This window comes from Schistocerca americana, chromosome 6 (genome assembly GCF_021461395.2).
Source record: "Schistocerca americana isolate TAMUIC-IGC-003095 chromosome 6, iqSchAmer2.1, whole genome shotgun sequence".
NCBI lineage: Eukaryota > Metazoa > Arthropoda > Insecta > Orthoptera > Acrididae > Schistocerca > Schistocerca americana.
Window position 1 is genome coordinate 435,588,865 of NC_060124.1, and position 18,930 is coordinate 435,607,794.

Consider the following 18,930-nt stretch of genomic DNA (forward strand, 5'->3'; position numbering starts at 1 on the left):
AATGTAGCAAAGAGGCGTTAAGCATCTTCATTCAGGCATACAGCGAGGAAAGTTGTATGCCTGACCCGCTGTATCATAATAAGGTACATCGGCAATTTTCTTATTTCTGAGTAGCATGCCTATATCATTGTACAATTATTTTGATTAGTATCTTAATGCCTTGGCTTATGAATGTTCATGTTTGATTTGACTCATCTCTTGCTTTATTTCAGCCTGCCAGGAAAGAAACTGGCAATGATAGGCAAGAAACTCCGGGTGCAGTTTCATCCAGTGCGACAGACGAGTTTTGTACTTGTGTGCTAACACAAGTGCACTAACAGAAGTACTGGCCCTTTAAAGTGTGCAAACTGCAGTGATGCACCACAACAACTTTTGGAAAGGCGGGCTGTGCTATTCTGTCGCTAAAAGCCAGACTCTTAGAAGATTCCCCAGTCACCAGGAAACACAATGGTACAATTAGACTGGAACATAAAAGGGCTCGTACCAGTATTTTATCGTGATCTAGGCTGGTATGATCACAAAACGTGTAAACATGTGATTTGCTCCTTACTTTCAAGAAAGTGACCTCCTTCATGACTGCCACACTTGCTAATTCCGTCTTCTGTCACAAACAGCAGCTTCTCAAAACAAGCCATGTCCATCCTTACAAAGTTCCAGAAATCTTGCGGATCTTTGGGCCTCAGTTCTTTCATAAGCAGTCAATATATTCCCCAGCCTTCATCCCTTCTTTTCAGCCAGGGTCGAACCGAACAACATCTTGTTTCCCGTTATCATCGTTCTGCCCAATCCAAAGATTTCCTTCACTGCCAGGGCAATACCACCAAAAACAAGTGGGTCCTCCACGTGCAAAATGCTGTATGAATGTAAATTTATATATACATATACCTGTGTAACTAAGTGTCATAATATAAAACTAATTGTTTTGTCTGTTATTCAGAACAGTACTAACCTACATTAGAGAATAGCAGTAACTTAGTAAATTATGATAAAAAAATAATATCTTATTAAATAGAACCTTGGGCGCTCAGAAATAATTTGATCGAATGATGTACCAATATATCAAACGGTCCCCCTTGTGTTTCGCCTGGTAGAAAGAATAACTTTACAGGAGGTCAGACAGTTCTATTTGCATTTCGCACATTATTACCTTCTACTGTACATGTGCGCCAGATATATCGCTCGTGGATGGTGTAATAGGTCGACGTGAACCAGTCCGCAATTTAACATATGCACGCTTGGGATGCTGGTGCTTAGGTGTACGGTTTAGGCACATCGTATAATAGGGGCTTTAGATCTTTGGGAGGATAAAGACACTTATCCTTGCCACTTAAGTGTAAGTTGTCTGTTTCCTGTGAAGTACAATGCACTATCAGTTGAAAGTATCTGCAGCTCCGCAGCTCTTGGGAGACAGTTGTCTGTAATTCTCCTTATAATGCAACTGGCAATCACCAGCATCGCTGCATACAACTTAACATACTTGGAAAAAAAATTATCATATAAGGCAATCACATACTTAACACACACTTTTCCTTTTAGATAATGCCTGGCAGCACCCAATGCAACTAATTCCTTAGGTTTTGTGGGAACTAATGGATGCAGTTCAATTAATTTTGATTTGTTGGAGTGTTTTGGCTTCTGACAAGTAATAAATTTTTGAATTACTGGGAGACTTCGGCATCGCATGGTGGGAGAGTAGCAGTACATGTTTACCTTATTGGTGCATTTAGAAACACCATAATGACGCCCATAAGTTTCTAGTGTAAAGAATGAATTTATCTACAAAGTTTCCAGGTAAATACATGCACCATCATTCTTGGTTAAGTGTATTTCGGTGAAATAGTACTCCTTTAAAAAAGTGAGTGAGAGTGTGTGTGTGTGTGTGTGTGTGTGTGTGCGCGTGTGTGTGTGTCATACAAAGATGATGTAACTTACCAAACGAAAGCGTTGGTATGCTGATAGACACACAAACAAAGACACGAAATTCAAGCTTTCACAACCCACGATTGCTTCATCAGGAAAGAGGGAAGGAGAGGGAAAGACGGAAGGTTGTGGGTTTCAAGGGAGAGGGTAAGGAGTCATTCCAATCCCGGTAGCGGGAAGACTTACCTTAGGGGGAAAAAGGGACTACTAACACACACACACACACACACACACACACACACACACACACACACATATACAGACACAAGCAGACAATGTCAAATTGACTAAAAACATAAAAGAAGCTCATTTCGAACACCCGATATTTTAGAGGTGAGTGGGAGAAATGAAGACACCGTGCTGCGTATCGCCTATTTGTATGTGCGGGTAAAAAAAAGTTTACACGAAAAAGATGGACCAGACAGCCGAACTGCGACAAACAAGTACCTGCTGTACGGTCCGCAGAGTCTCTGTGTAGGGGTTGAGAAGAACAAGGAAACTTCATGTAGTAATCTGTGCTCCTTAGTGTCTCTGTTGATTGTAAAAAGACTAATGGAAAATTGAGTATAGATTTCTATGTTCAGTCATGTATTGGACTCCTGAGACTAGAGACTTTTGAGTTAGTTCAAGTCTTGGCTATGAACGAAGCAAGACACACATGTTATTTGAATATGTGTAAATGAGTCTAACGTTTAAGAAATAAGTTAGCTTTCAGAAGTTATTGTCTGTGAAAGTTGAAAATATATAGTGATTGAACTGAAAAGTATTTTACGTGTACCAAAATTATTTCAAGGATAGATAAGTATTTTAATAAATTCTTTTAACCAGCTATAGTCTTTGGAGAAGAAGCTTTTGGGAGATTGACGTAGCTGATTACCCAGAGAAGAGGATCGGCTACACACAACATACAAGTTAATTGAATTAAAGGACATGTGTGCCTTGCAACCCAATACCACGCTGTCTCTTGTCGTTCGAAAACCGTTAGAAAACAATAGCTAAGATACTTAGTTTTGCAAGGCAGAACTCTTACTGAATGTAAGCAGTTGTGTGCCATAATAGAGCGTGAAGCTCTCTCTGTATTGTAGGCTTTTAAGAAATAAAAATGTTATTTGTGGGGAAATCATGCCAAATTCTACTGTGATCACCAAGCACTTTCTTTTCGCTTGATGTGCAAATTGCTACACAGAAGACCAGGCAAGTTGGTGTATTTGCTTGCAGGAATTCAGATTCGATGTAGTGTATATCTAAGGTAAACAAAATATAATTGCCGACACCTTGCTGAGGCTAACTGAATTTTTAGAACTTGCAGAACAGAATTCTGAAATTGTTTCCTACTTGTGCAAGGCAAAACACACTGACCCTATTATGTAAAAATAAGCAATAGCATGAGGTAATTTCAAGAAGAAAAAGATCCACTCTGGATATAGCTTAGACTCTAACAATGTCAAGCTATATATATATATATATATATATATATATATATATATATATATATATATATATATATATATATATAAAAAAAAGAAAGATGATGAAACTTACCAAACAAAAGCGCTGGCAGGTCGATAGACACACAAACAAACACAAACATACACACAAAATTCTAGCTTCCGCAACCAATGGTTGCCTCGTCAGGAAAGAGGGAAGGAGAAGGAAAGACAAAAGGATATGGGTTTTAAGGGAGAGGGTAAGGAGTCATTCCAATCCCGGGAGCGGAAAGACTTACCTTAGGGGGAAAAAAGGACAGGTATACACTCGCACACACACACATATCCATCCACACATACACAGACACCAGGATATGTGTGTGTGTGCGAGTGTATACCTGTCCTTTTTTCCCCCTAAGGTAAGTCTTTCCGCTCCCGGGATTGGAATGACTCCTTACCCTCTCCCTTAAAACCCATATCCTTTTGTCTTTCCTTCTCCTTCCCTCTTTCCTGACGAGGCAACCATTGGTTGCGAAAGCTAGAGTTTTGTGTGTATGTTTGTGTTTGTTTGTGTGTCTATCGACCTGCCAGCGCTTTTGTTTGGTAAGTTTCATCATCTTTCTTTTTAGATATATTTTTCCCACGTGGAATGTTTCCCTCTATTATATATATATATATATATAAAAATGGGCTTCACTTTTTTTTTGTAGTGTACACAGAAATTTTATTCTCCGTCCATGCATATCCTTTTATGAGCCTTTCTCTTGGCAATATTATTTGTTTCATGTCACAAAGAAAACAAAAGATAAGCAATGAAGCAGAAAATTTTTATGCCCTGTTTTATATATTTTAATTACTTCAGTTAAAAATCAAACAATGGAAAAGCCAGGGTGGAATGTAACAATAAAATTTGCTACTCACCATATAGTGGAGATGCTGAGTCACAGATAGGCATGACAAAAAGACTGCCACGAATTAAGCTTTCGGCCAATAAGGCCTTCATCAAAAATAGAACAAAAACAAACACACACATAATATATTTGTCTGATGTACACACAACACATCCACCCAGAATCATGGATGGGAAAGACAGCTAGTTGAAGAGTGAAAAATTTGATATCAGCTTAAGGAAACTTTAGAATACAGATATATGTACATATCTCTTTTCATACATATCTCTATTTGGCACAGAGATTTTTTTATATCATCTTTACTCCACACAATGTTCCGAAACTTATTAAATGACACATACTTTAAAGCTATACCAAAATAAGATCTATAACAACATCTATTGTAAGCTGTTCCCTTTAGAGATTAGCAACACTTTCCTAGAATCCTCCCCATAAAATGAAGTCTACCATTTACCTTCCATAACATCAACCTTACACGCTTATTCTAGTTTATATCACTTTGTTTTGTTGTGCCTGGATATTTAATCGATGTGACTGTGTCAAGCGGCACACCACTAATAATATATTCAAACATTACACAACTGTTTTTCCTATTCACCTGCATTAACTTACATTTAAAGCAAGCTGCCATTCATCACACCAAATAGAAATTGTCACAAATCATTGTGTATAGGCCCACAGTCACACTACAATGACACTTTCCCATACAATGCTGCATCACCAGCAAATGGTCGCAGATTGTTGCTCACCCTGTCAGTTACAGCGTTTATGAATACAGGATGTTTCAAAGTCTCTGCATCATACACTTAGGGGTGCTAGATGATGTGATGGGGAGCAACTTTTGCTGGACACAGAATGTTAGCTGATACATTCAGATAATGCTAGGAATTCTTTTTATTGGATTTGTTGGCTCTGGGATGAAGGTGTCCTGCATCTCCATACTATCTACCCTATTACATTGAAAATGTGATTTTAACCAATTAGTCCCGAGTGAGTCTCGCTAAGTGGAGTAAGTTATTTTAGAAGCAAATCCAGAGCTCAGTCTAGCCTGTTTCATGGGGAGCAGATGCCTAGATTACATGCAACACACATACTGCATACACAACCACAGAGGGCCTATACTCTATCTCTCAGGGGTATAACCAATAATAAATTATGGCTAGCATTGTCACGACGCGTCAGCCAACATTTTCTCTCTACAAAGGTTGTTTCCAACGACGTGATCATCTCCCCTAGACGTCTGGTGTAAGGCTCTGAAACACACTTTGAAGACACCAAGAGTGGTCCTATAAGATTTTCCTGTGGCAGTCCTCCTCGCAATACCTTTACCTTTGATGAACACTCGTTATACAGGACAACATGCTGGGTTCTTTTATTGAACAAATCTTTGAGCCACTTGCATGTCTGCAAACCTATATTTTCCAGAAACATAGGAATATGGACTGCCTATTGCCTTTTATCCATGAGTCATTGGATATATCTAAGGAAATGGCCATCTGAGTTTCACACAAATAATTCTTTTTAAATATTTGAGAGAAGCTTTTCTGTCTCAAGGAAATTTATGATAATCAGAGTTAGAATATGCTCAAGAATTCTGCAGCAATTCAATGTTAAGGATAAAGGATGGGGAGAGGGGCAGAATTCCCCTGAGAAATCAGTGTGTGTGTGGTGTGTGTGTGTGTGTGTGTGTGTGTGTGTGTGTGTGTGTGATACACTAACCATGAGCAATATGCTTGACTGCAATTTTTAAAAATCAATAATTTATATGGAATAATATTCATATAATTAATAAACTTTGAAATATTAAGTACAGGGTGTTTAAAAATGAATATAAGGGTTTTAAGGCTTTGTAGCACATATTACATTCACCTTACAGTTATAAATAATACACCAAATGAAGCAGGAACACGAACACTTTTTCTTACAATTATTCAGTGTGAGCATCAATCATACATCGAGTCGATAGGCGAGTTGATCTAAAGTTTTTGAACACTTTGCCCATCAGTCTTTTTACAGATGTAAAAATTACTAATAATTCTTGCTTGCTGACATTTTCACATTCTTATTCTAACCGAAAGTACACCAATCTCTGTTATTAACCACAGTGGGTTCTTTCCAGCCTTTTAATCCAGTAACTCGGCACATACTTCTCCACAACATGATTTACAGTCATGTTTCAACTTTGCCCATAATCCATACATTTTCTGTCATATCTGAACTAAATAATGCCCATTCGCTGTTTAAGTAGGATGCTAACAATTGCATAGCGGCTCTTTCTACCATAAGAACATTTCCCATTAGCTTTCTTGATGGATTTATTAACCTTAGTAATCACTCTCACTCTGATGACAGAATGATCACTAATCAATGTCTTTCTGGCACTATTCGTAATGTCAACCTGTTCATACCTACAAGGTCTGCAATATTTTCATGGCACATGAGTCTTCGAACTAGCTGCTCCAGACACTTTTCAGAAAATGTTATAAAAACTCCTTCCCAATACTGTCCGTCCGTACTACATGCACTGAATTATAGGCATTTCAGTCTACACTCAGTACATCAATTCACCACACAACACATGATATTAATTCACAAGCTAAAAGGCAGGGACCTGGCTTTTGTCATGGATATAAAGTCAAAGAACAACTCCAGTTATTTCGCATACACGAAGCATTCTCAGAAGTAGAAATTAAATGAAATGCCAGAGAAAGTGTCTTATAATGAACCAGGCTTCCATGATAATGGCAACCAAGGAGAAATATTCAAAAACTTTATGTAATATTCTCATTTCCACTAGTTTAATACAATATCATGGAATAAACATTATGTATAAATTCTAGAAATACTTAAAGGTCACACACACACACACATACACACACACACACACACTAGCTAGAAGTCAAGTAAGGTATTTTGTTAGTTTCTTTTTTGGCAACAAGTTTTTTCGAAGAGGGTTCAATTGTTTCTGGAGCAAATCGGCACTTCTTTTTGTTTTGAATTTCCTGTGGAAGTGAACTTTCAACAACTGGAATCAGATCCTCCTCTTTATGTTCACCTACAAAAGAACAAAAATTACAAATTACAAAAATCCATAGTGAATGTGTTCACTTCTTTCACTGGGGATCTACTTATGCGTAGTTTTCATTAAGGAAAATCAGGAAATAACCACTTTCAAATAAAAATGTAGAACTTCCGACAAATAAAATTTACTTGTCATCTAGAAATTCTAAGTGTGTAATGTAACATAAGATGAATGATTTATTTTTACATCAACACAGAATGCAAAACATTGCACACTGAATATAGTTACCTGATGATGATGATGATTATTATTATTTGAGGTACGAGGAGAGGAGAGGAGAGGAGAGGAGGGGAGGGGAGGGGAGGAGGGAGGGAGAGGAGGGGAGGGGAGTGGGGAGGGGGGGGGGGAGAGAGAGAGGGGGGGGAGAGAGAGGGGGGGGGAGAGAGAGAGAGGGGGGGGAGAGAGAGAGAGGGGGGGGGGGAGGGAGAGAGAGAGAGGGGGGGGGGGAGGGAGAGAGAGAGAGAGAGAGAGAGAGAGAGAGAGAGAGAGAGAGTTGAGTAGATGGGTTTACAGGAAGGTGCATTTGCAACGAAACAATTACTAAGTGATAGAACTGAAACAGTAGAACGTTCAGTTACAGGTAAATTATTGTTAAGAAAGTAAATGTGGGCAGTACAACTTAGCTTAACACAAATTCATATTCACTCACAGAGTAGTATTGCTATACTTCTCATTTTCTATACATTATTCAAATTCCCACATGATTACATGAACGGAAAGTTGATAAGCCCAGCACACATTTAGTTTCCATTAACAAATGATGATTTTTGTATATCAAAGGTGTTAAAAGTATTTAAAAGCACCAGTGATGCACTCTTGCAATAATCCTAATCCATATGCTCCATAAAATAAAACTGCAGTCAAAAGACGGGCAATTAAATGTGACATGCAAAACTGAGGAGTTACGAAATTTCATCCTGCTTGACCAAGCTAAGTGTTTCCTTGGGGTAACTATGACATTTTTAAACCAAATGACACAGTGAGGTATATGATAAGTACAATGTATCACATTCCACAAACAGAAAAGCATGCATGCAACAGAACAACATTGCACGTGTATGGGAAAACAAATTTGTTCCTTATTTTCAGTTATCTTAAGAAGCCTTTGTCCACTCATATGGAGGAGAATTCCCATGTTGCTTCCATTCACATCACAGTACATGTGACAGTGCTAACTTCATTACTAGGCACTAAATTTACTACATATATTTTGCTCATGCAGTTTGTCAGCACCCATTAAAACTTTAGACATGCCCTTGATTCTTCCTGTCTCTGAAATGACCATCTAGTTGTAAGAGGACCTATAGATTACCGTGGACTCCATATCGTAGTGCCACTTGGGGGTTTTCACCCTTTGAAAATTCTTACTAGACATGAATCAAGCAGCAAGTGAGAGAAAATGATCACGGATTCAGCGGAGCGAGACAATGATATTACCAGGACAAAATCTGCGGCCGGAACACACATATGAGAGGAAGATTCGCTGGGACAACGCATGAAAGTACGCCCGCTGCCGTTCCTGACCGATAAACCGGAACTTTGGTTCTCCATGTTAGAACGGGCATTCATGCATAATCGGGTAACTGACGACCGGAAAAAGTTCATGATTGCGGCAAACAGTCTGGATGCCAGGGCAGCAATATTGGTTGAAGAGATAATTAGATGGCCGCCGGAAACGCAGCAATATACAACACTGAAGGGCTTTTTAATAAGCTGGCTTACTAAATTGCTAGATCAAAGAATCTGCCAGGTGTTGCGAGGTGAACGTAGAGGTGACAGAATTCCCTCCAAATATTGGAGGCATTTGCGTGGAATCGTGGCAGAAAATGAATTTTCGAACACTACACTTCATTCCGTTTGGGCAGCACAGCTTCCGTCTGCAGTAAGAGCAGCTGTGGCAGCGAATAACAGATACGATAGACAAAGCACTACTCCAACTCACTGACAGGGTACATGCGATGGTTGAACCAACAAATTCTCTCAGTATAGCGAAGGTGGAGGCGACGACGGAAGAATACGAAGCGGCGGTGATTAATAAGCAGCGGCGCGCTGTTACTGGTATACAACTTCAAAAACTCAAGAAGCAGCTAGACGGATTGCAGAGGCAGATGGAGGTATTGAGAGCTACCGGTTCGGAGGTCCTGCCAACACACAAGGACAGCGGAGATGCCGGGAAGGAGCAGTTGTGTTGGTATCATCGACGATTCGGTGAGCGAGCCCTCAAAGTGCATTCTACCGTGCAGTCACGCTCGCCGCGTAAATAACATGGAGACTGTAAGTAGAGATGTTTCTTTATTAACGGTATCTCGGCGACTTTATGTTCGGGATGTGACTGCTTCGTGTTATTATTTGATAGACACAGGATCTTATGTCAGCACTTGGCCAAAGGCGTAATGTACTTCCCTCAGTGACAGCACATCGTTTTGCCTCAAGGCTGCAAATAAACAGCCCATAATGACATATGGCAGTTGTGTCAGAGAAGTGAATTTAGGACCTAGTATTACTTGTCATAGGACTTTTGTCATTGCAGATGTGGCAGGACAGATTTTGTATATTCATTCGGTATTGCGGTGGACATTCGGTTATCACAGCTTAGAAGGGGCTAAGAGGTGGTGCAGGGTCATGTAGGAATAATCACAGAGAAGGTACACGGTTCGGTTGGAGTGACAGAAGTATGCCGACTTAGAGAACTGTCAGCGCAGCCGATAGCCATGGTGGCCCATCATACAATTCACCACATAAACACCGTGCCTGGGCGTCCGGTCTCCCTCAGACCGAGAAGGTTGGCCTCAGACAGATTTGCGGACACAAAAGCTGAGCTCGAAGAGATGTTGGAAATGGGAGTGATACAAAGATCTGGTAGTGCATGGGACTCGCCTCTATATTTAGTGCGGAATAAATACGGAATTGGGAGACCTTGTGGTGATTATAGGTTGTTGAATGCCCGTACGATACCTGATCGGTATCCGGTTCCCAACATTTGCGACTTTACAAATAAATTGGCTGGAGCTGTATGTTTCAGTGTAGTCAACTGTAAAAAAGCATACCACCAAATACCGGTGGCTGACAGTGACATACCGAAGACAGCAGTCACTAAACCTTTCGGTCTTTATGACTTTTTTCGCGTGCCATTTGGTTAAAAAAACGCTGCACAGACATGGCAACGTATCATCGATGAGGTGCTGCGAGGGCTGGATTTCACTTTCGCCTATTTAGACGATATACTTGGGTTCTCAGCAACAGCAGCCCTCCACGAAGAGCATGAAAATCAGAAGCTACAATGGACATCAAGCATGCAGTGCACGTTCGAGTGGATCAAGGAAAGCCTATAGCAAGCGGTTTTACTAGTTCACCCAGAGAAAGATGCGAAGCTAGCTATTATTGTTGACGCAAGTCAGGTGGCGATTGAGGCAGCATTGCATCAGTGGACTGCTGGTCACTGGCAGCCTTTAGGATTCTTCTCCAAGAAACTCACAGACCCACAGCGGAATTGGAGAGCGTACGATAGAGAGCTGCTGGCTGCTTACGAAGCCATAAGGTATTTCCAGCCTTACGTGGAAGCCAGACCATTTACATTGTTTACAGATCACAAACCGCTCACTTTTACATTCTGCAAGCGTACAGATACTTTGTCACCTAAACAATTCAACTGAAATATATAAGCCAGTTTACTACTGATTTACGACATATTAATGGGGCAGAGAATATGGTGGCAGATTACTTCTCACATGTTGCGGCAATAAAGTATTCAGTGAACTATGCTACAATGGTGAGAGAGCAGAAGGATGATGCACAACTGCAAGTTTCTCGGCAGAGTACGCCCACCGGGTTTAAGTTAATAAAATTTTGTCCAGAAGGTGAGACAATACAGTTATGGTGCAATACCTCACAGGGATGGCCTAGACCTTTTGTGCCGGAGAGTTTGCGCTGGGAAGTATTCGAAGGGTTACATGGTTTGGCTCATTCGGGACCCAGAGCAAGCGTAAAATTAATGACTGAGCATTTCGTGTGGCCAGGAATTAAGAGAGACTGTTGGAAATGGGCGCAGACATGTCTGGATTGCCAGCGATGTTCATGCCTGCCAAAGCCTCCGTGAGTGGCACTTGTAAAGCCGCAGACCCTGGCAGATGTCTGCGGTAAAAATTTAAAACACCTAGGAACCTCCGCAACTGTTGCAAATCTAACAGACAAGGCATCTGCTGTATAACCTCGACCTTCTGATCCAAAGGACGGATGCCAGCTGCTGAGACTGTGTGAAGAAGCCAGTGGGTAAACTTCAGGGGCCAACTGGTCATTTCGAACATGTGCATCTGGATATTGTTGGACCGTTGCCAATGTCTGAAGGCTATCGATATCTATTGACAGCAACTGACAGATTTACGAGACGGGCAGAAGGAATCCCCATTTCAGACATATTAGCAGAGGCAGTCAGCTGGGCATTCTTGACGATGTGGATAGCACGGTTCGGATGTCTGGTACATGTCACGACAGACCAAGGACGTCAGTTCGAATCATCCTTATTCCTGGAGATGGCAAACATGTGCGGGTTCCGCTGTCACCGTACCACAAGTTATCACCCAGAAAGCAACGGCATGGTAGAGCGCTGGCACCGAACACTTACGGCTGCATTAATGTGCCATGGCAAGAATTGATCAGCAGCATTGCCACTAGTGTTACTAGGCTTACGCACTGTTTTCAAACCTGATCCCGGAGCATCTACAGTGGAATTAGTATACGGGGAAACCTTACGCCTCAGAAGAGTACAGGCGAGATGGACCTACTGTACTTGTTAACAAGAGGAAGGGCTCAACTGGCCGAGCTTAGGCCACAACCAGTGACATGGCATGGTGTTAGGCCATCGTTTGTACATAGAGAATTGAGCAAATGCTTGCATGTAATGTTGCGACCCAACACAGTCAGAACTCCATTGCAGCTGCCATATATGGGACCTTATAAAGTACTACACCGTACGGACCAGGCCACGACTATCCTAGTTTGTGATAAGAGTATTATTGTGTCAATAGACCGGGTGAAGCTGGCTCACTTACTGCTAGAAGACGTAAGACAAGAAGAGGAGGTGGGCCTAAAGCAAGACGAGGGGACCCTTCAGGGCGCAACGGATGGTAGGACAGCGAGCCGGATGAAGCTGCGAGAGGATACGACGATCGAGGAAGTACAGCTGGAAATTTGCACAAGAGCCAGGCGAAGGGTTCGGTACAAGTTTTTGCACATTCCTGGAGCTCCGCCGTTCAGGGAGGGGGCTGTGTGGGAGCACGCAGACGAATAGTTGCATGTGCACAGTACAGGGGCAGCGGCAAAGACTCCAGTGTGCACATAATCATTTACTCTTTGCTTTGTGTTTGTTTTTGTCTAAGATGTTCTATGTTAATGTCTGGCTCATTGCTTCACAATAAAGTTGAACGAGTCTATCAATAATAGAATGGAGCTACGTAGTGGCTACAGACCCTTGGCAGTGCAGTAAATATATGCTTCCAAAACAATGCACACAAAAGAATCAACCATTAATGTCACATTTTTGATACTTAAAAACTCACTCATCACAACCTACAGGATACTTCCCGTTGACCGAAAATCATGAAATTCGGCAAGAAGCAAGGTATCACACTAGAACCACAGGAAAAAATATTGGAAATTGTTACTCTGTAATTATGTCACATGACGAAACCTTTTTATCATTTGTTATCAGACACTGTCCATCCGTTGGTTAACATTCCTTTTTCTCAAGTACACTTAGACATATCTAGCTGAAATTCATGTAGCACACTGAAATAAGTATTCCCTTAATGGTTTAAAAAGCCCCTCATCTGGTTCAGATTCACTGATGACATCTTTGAAATCTGGACACAGTGAGGACATCCTATACACATTCCGCCAAGGACCTCAACACCTTCTTCCCCCATTCGCTTCACCTGGTTCTTCCTTGATGTTGACTTTCACCTCAAAGGTGACTACATCAGTATTGGTTAAAAACAGTCTTCGTTGCAATGTTAGTTTTTTATTTTTCAACGACGCGTTTCGCCTTATTTAGGCATCTTCAGGTTATCTTTTCTAGATGGACGCGAGAGGCACCAAGATCTGCATAACGCGTTCCCGTTCACAGGAGCGAGTAACAGTAAGATGGGGCCTCAGGTAGTAAGCATCAGTACCTCCATCCACATCACACCTACCAACCACCAGCAATATCTCCACTTCGATAGCTGCCACCCATTCCACAACAAGAAGTCCCTTCCATACATCCTATCCACCAGGAGCCACTGCTCTCAGTAGTGACAAGCAGTCCCTCTCAAAATATGCCCAGAGTCTCACTGAGGCCTTCACAGACCATAATTACTCTCCCAATCTTGGACAGAAACAGATCTCCCATGTCTTTTCTCTACAGACGCTCACCACCTCCCGAAGTCCCACTGTCTGCCTCAGAGGTGTGTACCCCTTGAGACTCTGTACTACCCAGGACTGCAGGAACTGAATCACATTCTCCACCAGTATTTTTACTACATCTTGTTGTGCTCTAAAGTGAGGAATGTCCTACCTACTATCCTCCCCACACCTCCCACAGTGGTATTCTGCCACCCACCAAATTGTGCAATATCCTCCTCCTCCTCCCTATACAACCCCTGCTCCCAACCCCTTGCTCCATGGCTCATACCCCTGTAATAGTCCTAGATGCAAGACGACGACCACCACCACCACCACCACCACCACCACCACCACCACCACCTATTCCAAACTGGTCACAAGTATCACCTATGCCATGAAAGGGATGGCTACCTGTGAAACCAGTCATGTGATCTATAAGCTAGATTGCAACCACTGTGCTTTGTTTTACAGGGGCATGACAACCACATGAATGGACAAACTGTGGCCAAGAAATAGTTCGATCAGGCAGTTGCTGAGCATGCTGTCCATCACGATGTTCTTCTCCATTTTAATCACTGATTCACAGGCTGCGCCATCTGGATACTTCTATAAAATCAGCTTTCTGAATTGAGCAGGTGGGAACTCTCCCTGCAATTTATCCCATGTTCCCGTAATCCTGCTTGCCTCAGTCTTCTATTACATTGTCCTCCACCCGCTTATCCCATCCTTGTTCCCACTCCACAGCTTTCTATTCCACAAGCACCCTCAGTCTCTTTACTTTTCGGCTTTTCCACCCTAACCATGCCCTCTTTCTAACCTCTTGACTGTACCCAGATGCCCTACCCTCTCTCCATCTTGTCCCCATTTGGTTCCACAAGCAGCACCTTACTGTACCTCAGCCGTACCCTGCTCTGCCTCCCTCTTCCCATCCCAGCCTCCACCTCACTCCCACCACCCAGGTTGCTTGTCCCATCACATGCAGTTGCTCATAGTCTGGCCTTGACAGACAGACACAGTGGTCATACAGGGTGTCCAGAAAAGGACTCCCTGATTTCAAAATTAAATATCTCAAAAACAAAGATCGATAGAGGAAAGCAGTAAACAGTATGTTTATTGTGAAAGCTGTAAGAAGTTTATACAGCAGTTTGAAATACGAGGGCAGTTCAATAAGTAATGCAACACATTTTTTTTTCTGAAACAGGGGTTGTTTTATTCAGCATTGAAATACACCAGGTTATTCCCCAATCTTTTAGCTACACAACACTATATTTCAACGTAATCTCCATTCAATGCTACGGCCTTACGCCATCTTGAAATGAGGGCCTGTATGCCTGCACGGTACCATTCCACTGGTTGATGTCGGAGCCAACGTCGTACTGCATCAATAACTTCTTCATCATCCGCGTAGTGCCTCCCACGGATTGCGTCCTTCATTGGGCCAAACATGTGGAAATCCGACGGTGCGAGATCGGGGCTGTAGGGTGCATGAGGAAGAACAGTCCACTGAAGTTTTGTGAGCTCCTCTCGGGTGCGAAGACTTGTGTGAGGTCTTGCGTTGTCATGAAGAAGGAGAAGTTCGTTCAGATTTTTGTGCCTACGAACACGCTGAAGTCGTTTCTTCAATTTCCGAAGAGTAGCACAATACACTTCAGAGTTGATCGTTTGACCATGGGGAAGGACATCGAACAGAATAACCCCTTCAGCGTCCCAGAAGACTGTAACCATGACTTTACCGGCTGAGGGTATGGCTTTAAACTTTTTCTTGGTAGGGGAGTGGGTGTGGCGCCACTCCATTGATTGCCGTTTTGTTTCAGGTTCGAAGTGATGAACCCATGTTTCATCACCTGTAACAATCTTTGACAAGAAATTGTCACCCTCAGCCACATGACGAGCAAGCAGTTCCGCACAGATGGTTCTCCTTTGCTCTTTATGGTGTTCGGTTAGACAACGAGGGACCCAGCGGGAACAAACCTTTGAATATCCCAACTGGTGAACAATTGTGACAGCACTACCAACAGAGATGTCAAGTTGAGCACTGAGTTGTTTGATGGTGATCCGTCGATCATCTCGAACGAGTGTGTTCGCACGCTCCGCCATTGCAGGAGTCACAGGTGTGCACGGCCGGCCCGCACGCGGGAGATCAGACAGTCTTACTTGACCTTGCGGCGATGATGACACAAGCTTTGCCCAACGACTCACCGTGCTTTTGTCCACTGCCAGATCACCGTAGACATTCTGCAAGCACCTATGAATATCTGAGATGCCCTGGTTTTCCGCCAAAAGAAACTCGATCACTGCCCGTTGTTTGCAACGCACATCCGTTACAGATGCCATTTTAACAGCTCCGTACAGCGCTGCCACCTGTCGGAAGTCAATGAAACTATACGAGACGAAGCGGGAATGTTTGAAAATATTCCACAAGAAATTTCCGGTTTTTTCAACCAAAATTGGCCGAGAAAAAAAAAATGTGTTTCATTACTTATTGAACTGCCCTCGTAATAGTTACAAAAGCTGCTAACAGATGGCGCTGTAATCGCCATACGTAATGCCTAGTATAAATAGTGATCCGAAGCCCAGAGCGATCAGTTCCACTATTGAAACGTGAAAGGAGGTTAGCGTACCGAAGGAAGAGATTAAAACCATGTACTCCATTGAACAACGCGTTTTTTTGGTGCTAGAGTACCACAGGTTAGAAGAGAGTCCTACAACAACAAGGCGAAGTTTTCAAGCACGATTTAATGTTACAAAAGGACCTGATGCGAAAACCATTCGTACGCTCTTCGCAAAATTTCATAGAACAGGCAGCGTAACTGATGATCAAGTGGGGCATGTTGGCCGCAAGCAAACCGCAGTTACACCTGAAAATATCGCCACAGTTTCTGGAAATATTCAGCGAAATCCAATGTCATCCGTCCGTAGAATTGCATCTGAGACTGGTGTGAAGTGTTCCAGCACGTAGAAAATACTGAGAAAGAGCATACACATGTTTCCATTCAAAATTCAAACGCACCAGGCCATACCTGTACGAGCTGTGCAACAAAGGGTTGCCTTTGCTAATCAGATGCTCACAATGATTGATAGTGAAGGATTTGATGTTGGCTGCATCTGGTTTACAGATGAAGCACACTTCCACCTGAATGGATACGTGAATAAGCAGAACTGGCGATTTTGGGGTTCCGAAAAGCCATATTGGTGTGAAGCAAAACCCCTGTATTCTCCTAAAGTTACTGTGTGAGCTGCAGTATGCAGCAGAGGCATTACTGGCCCTTTTTTCATTCGAGAAACGGTCACTGGTGCACGTTATGTTGCAATTTTGGAACAATTTGTCGCCACACAGCAAGCGTTAGAGGATCGACCAGGTACTGAATGGTTTATGCAAGATGGAGCCCGACCACATTGGACCGAACAAGTGTTTCGTTTTCTTGAGGAATACTTCAGGAATCGAGTCATTGCTTTGGAATATCCCGCATTTACTGGTGCAGGCATGGATTGGCCTCCATATTCGCCGGATTTGACTCCCTGTGACTTTTTTTTGTGGGGCACAGTGAAAGACATGGTCTACCCGAAGCATCCCGCCACGCTGGACGAGCTTGAATCGGCTATCTCTGTGGCATGTGAATCCATTTCGGTTGAGACATTGCGAAATGTGATGGCAAATTTCATTCTTCGTTTGCACCACCTCTGTAGTGCCAATGGTGAACATTTTGAAAACATTGATTTTTTTGTTTTTTTTTTGTTTTGGTTTAAGGGCACAAAACTGCTATGGTCATTAGCGCCCGGTCTGTGACTTAGGAAACGGTAAAAAACGAAAATGGAAGGCAGCAGCAATGGGAACGAAACTCAAAAAACTGGAGAAACTAAAACCAGAAGGAAAGCGTAAAAATCCACTACAGAAAGGGGTTGGTTGCCCCCAAAAAGAGCTTCAAATGACTGACGTCATCTCACTGGCACTAATGAACTCGAGAACGCGATCGGCCGAGAGCGTGTCATCTGCTAAAATGAACGATATATCAGGCGACAGCTGTAGACGGGCGCGTAATGGAGTAAAATGGGGCACTCAATTAAAATGTGTCTTACCGTCCACAGCTGAGAGCAGTGGGGACAGAGTGGGGGAGGATCGCCGCTTAAAAGATGTCGATGGCTAAAAAGACAGTGCCCTATCCGGAGTCTAGTTAAAATTACCTCCTCCCGATGACGCATTCGGGAGGAAGAGGTCCAAGCACAGGGAAGAGCTTTCACGTCCCACAATTTATTATGGGGAAGTGTCGACCAATGTGCGTGCCATAGAAGAACAACACGACGACATAAAACGCTCCGTAGATCGGCGAATGGAATTGATCGAATAGCTGGCCGAAGAAGAGAGACTGCAGCCTTGGCCACCATATCGGCCGCCTCATTGCCACAAATACCAACGTGTCCTGGGAGCCAGAGGAACGCCACAGAGACACCCCCCAAATGGAGCAAGTGCAGGCAGTCCTGAATCCGGTGGACCAGAGGGTGGAAAGGGTACAGAGCTTGGAGACTGAGGAGAGAGCTGAGAGAATCTGAACAGATAACATACTGTACCCGCTGATGGCGGAGGATGTAGTGGACAGCCTAGAGAACAGCGTAAAGCTCCACAGTATAAACCGAACACTGGTCGGGAAGCCGAAATCGATTTGGGGTGTCGCCAACAATTTAGGAACTCCCTACAGAAAACATTGTGATGTGATTGTTTGCAAAGATTGTTTTCATACAATTATTTCACTTATGTATGCTGATATGAGCTGTACAGCGCCATCTGTTAGCAGCTTTTGTAACTTATTTCAAACTGCTGTATAAACTTCTTACAGCTTTCACAATAAACATACCATTTACTGCATTCCTCTATCGATCTTTGTTTTCGAGATATTTAATTTTAAAATCAGGGAGCCCTTTTCTGGACACCCTGTATGTATAAGAGCTGCGAGAATGTATGTGTGTATGTTGTCTATTTCAGGAGGAGATGATCCGCCTGAATGCTTATGTGTTGCTGTGCCTGGCTGTGATAAACATCTCTGCTACATGGTGAGCAGCAATCTATTCATTTCATATACTGTCAAAACCAATGTATATACTTCCTGAATTTACATTATTCCTACATTCACCTATTTTCAACAACATTAAAATGAAGATGAAATATACACATGTTACTTTTTTTTAAAAATCTTCAAATGAATGTCTACATTACCAG

The 18,930-nt window shown here is 42.6% G+C and overlaps 1 protein-coding gene across 4 annotated transcripts in view; it reads right to left on the reverse strand.

The window, feature by feature from the left end:
• Positions 1-2,143: 2,143 nt before the first annotated feature.
• The window catches only part of LOC124619528 (protein Spindly-like), a 125,739-nt gene continuing 108,952 nt past the window's right edge, over positions 2,144-18,930 (reverse strand). For 2 of the 4 annotated variants that reach the window (XM_047145980.1, XM_047145978.1), the window contains exon 9: positions 6,110-7,313. In XM_047145980.1, the coding sequence (XP_047001936.1) occupies positions 7,147-7,313 (167 nt within the window). In that variant the 3' untranslated portion in view covers positions 6,110-7,146. Of the gene's footprint in view, positions 2,176-6,109; positions 7,314-18,930 lie in introns of those variants that run through there. The other 2 variants (XM_047145979.1, XM_047145981.1) reach the window with 2 other exon arrangements.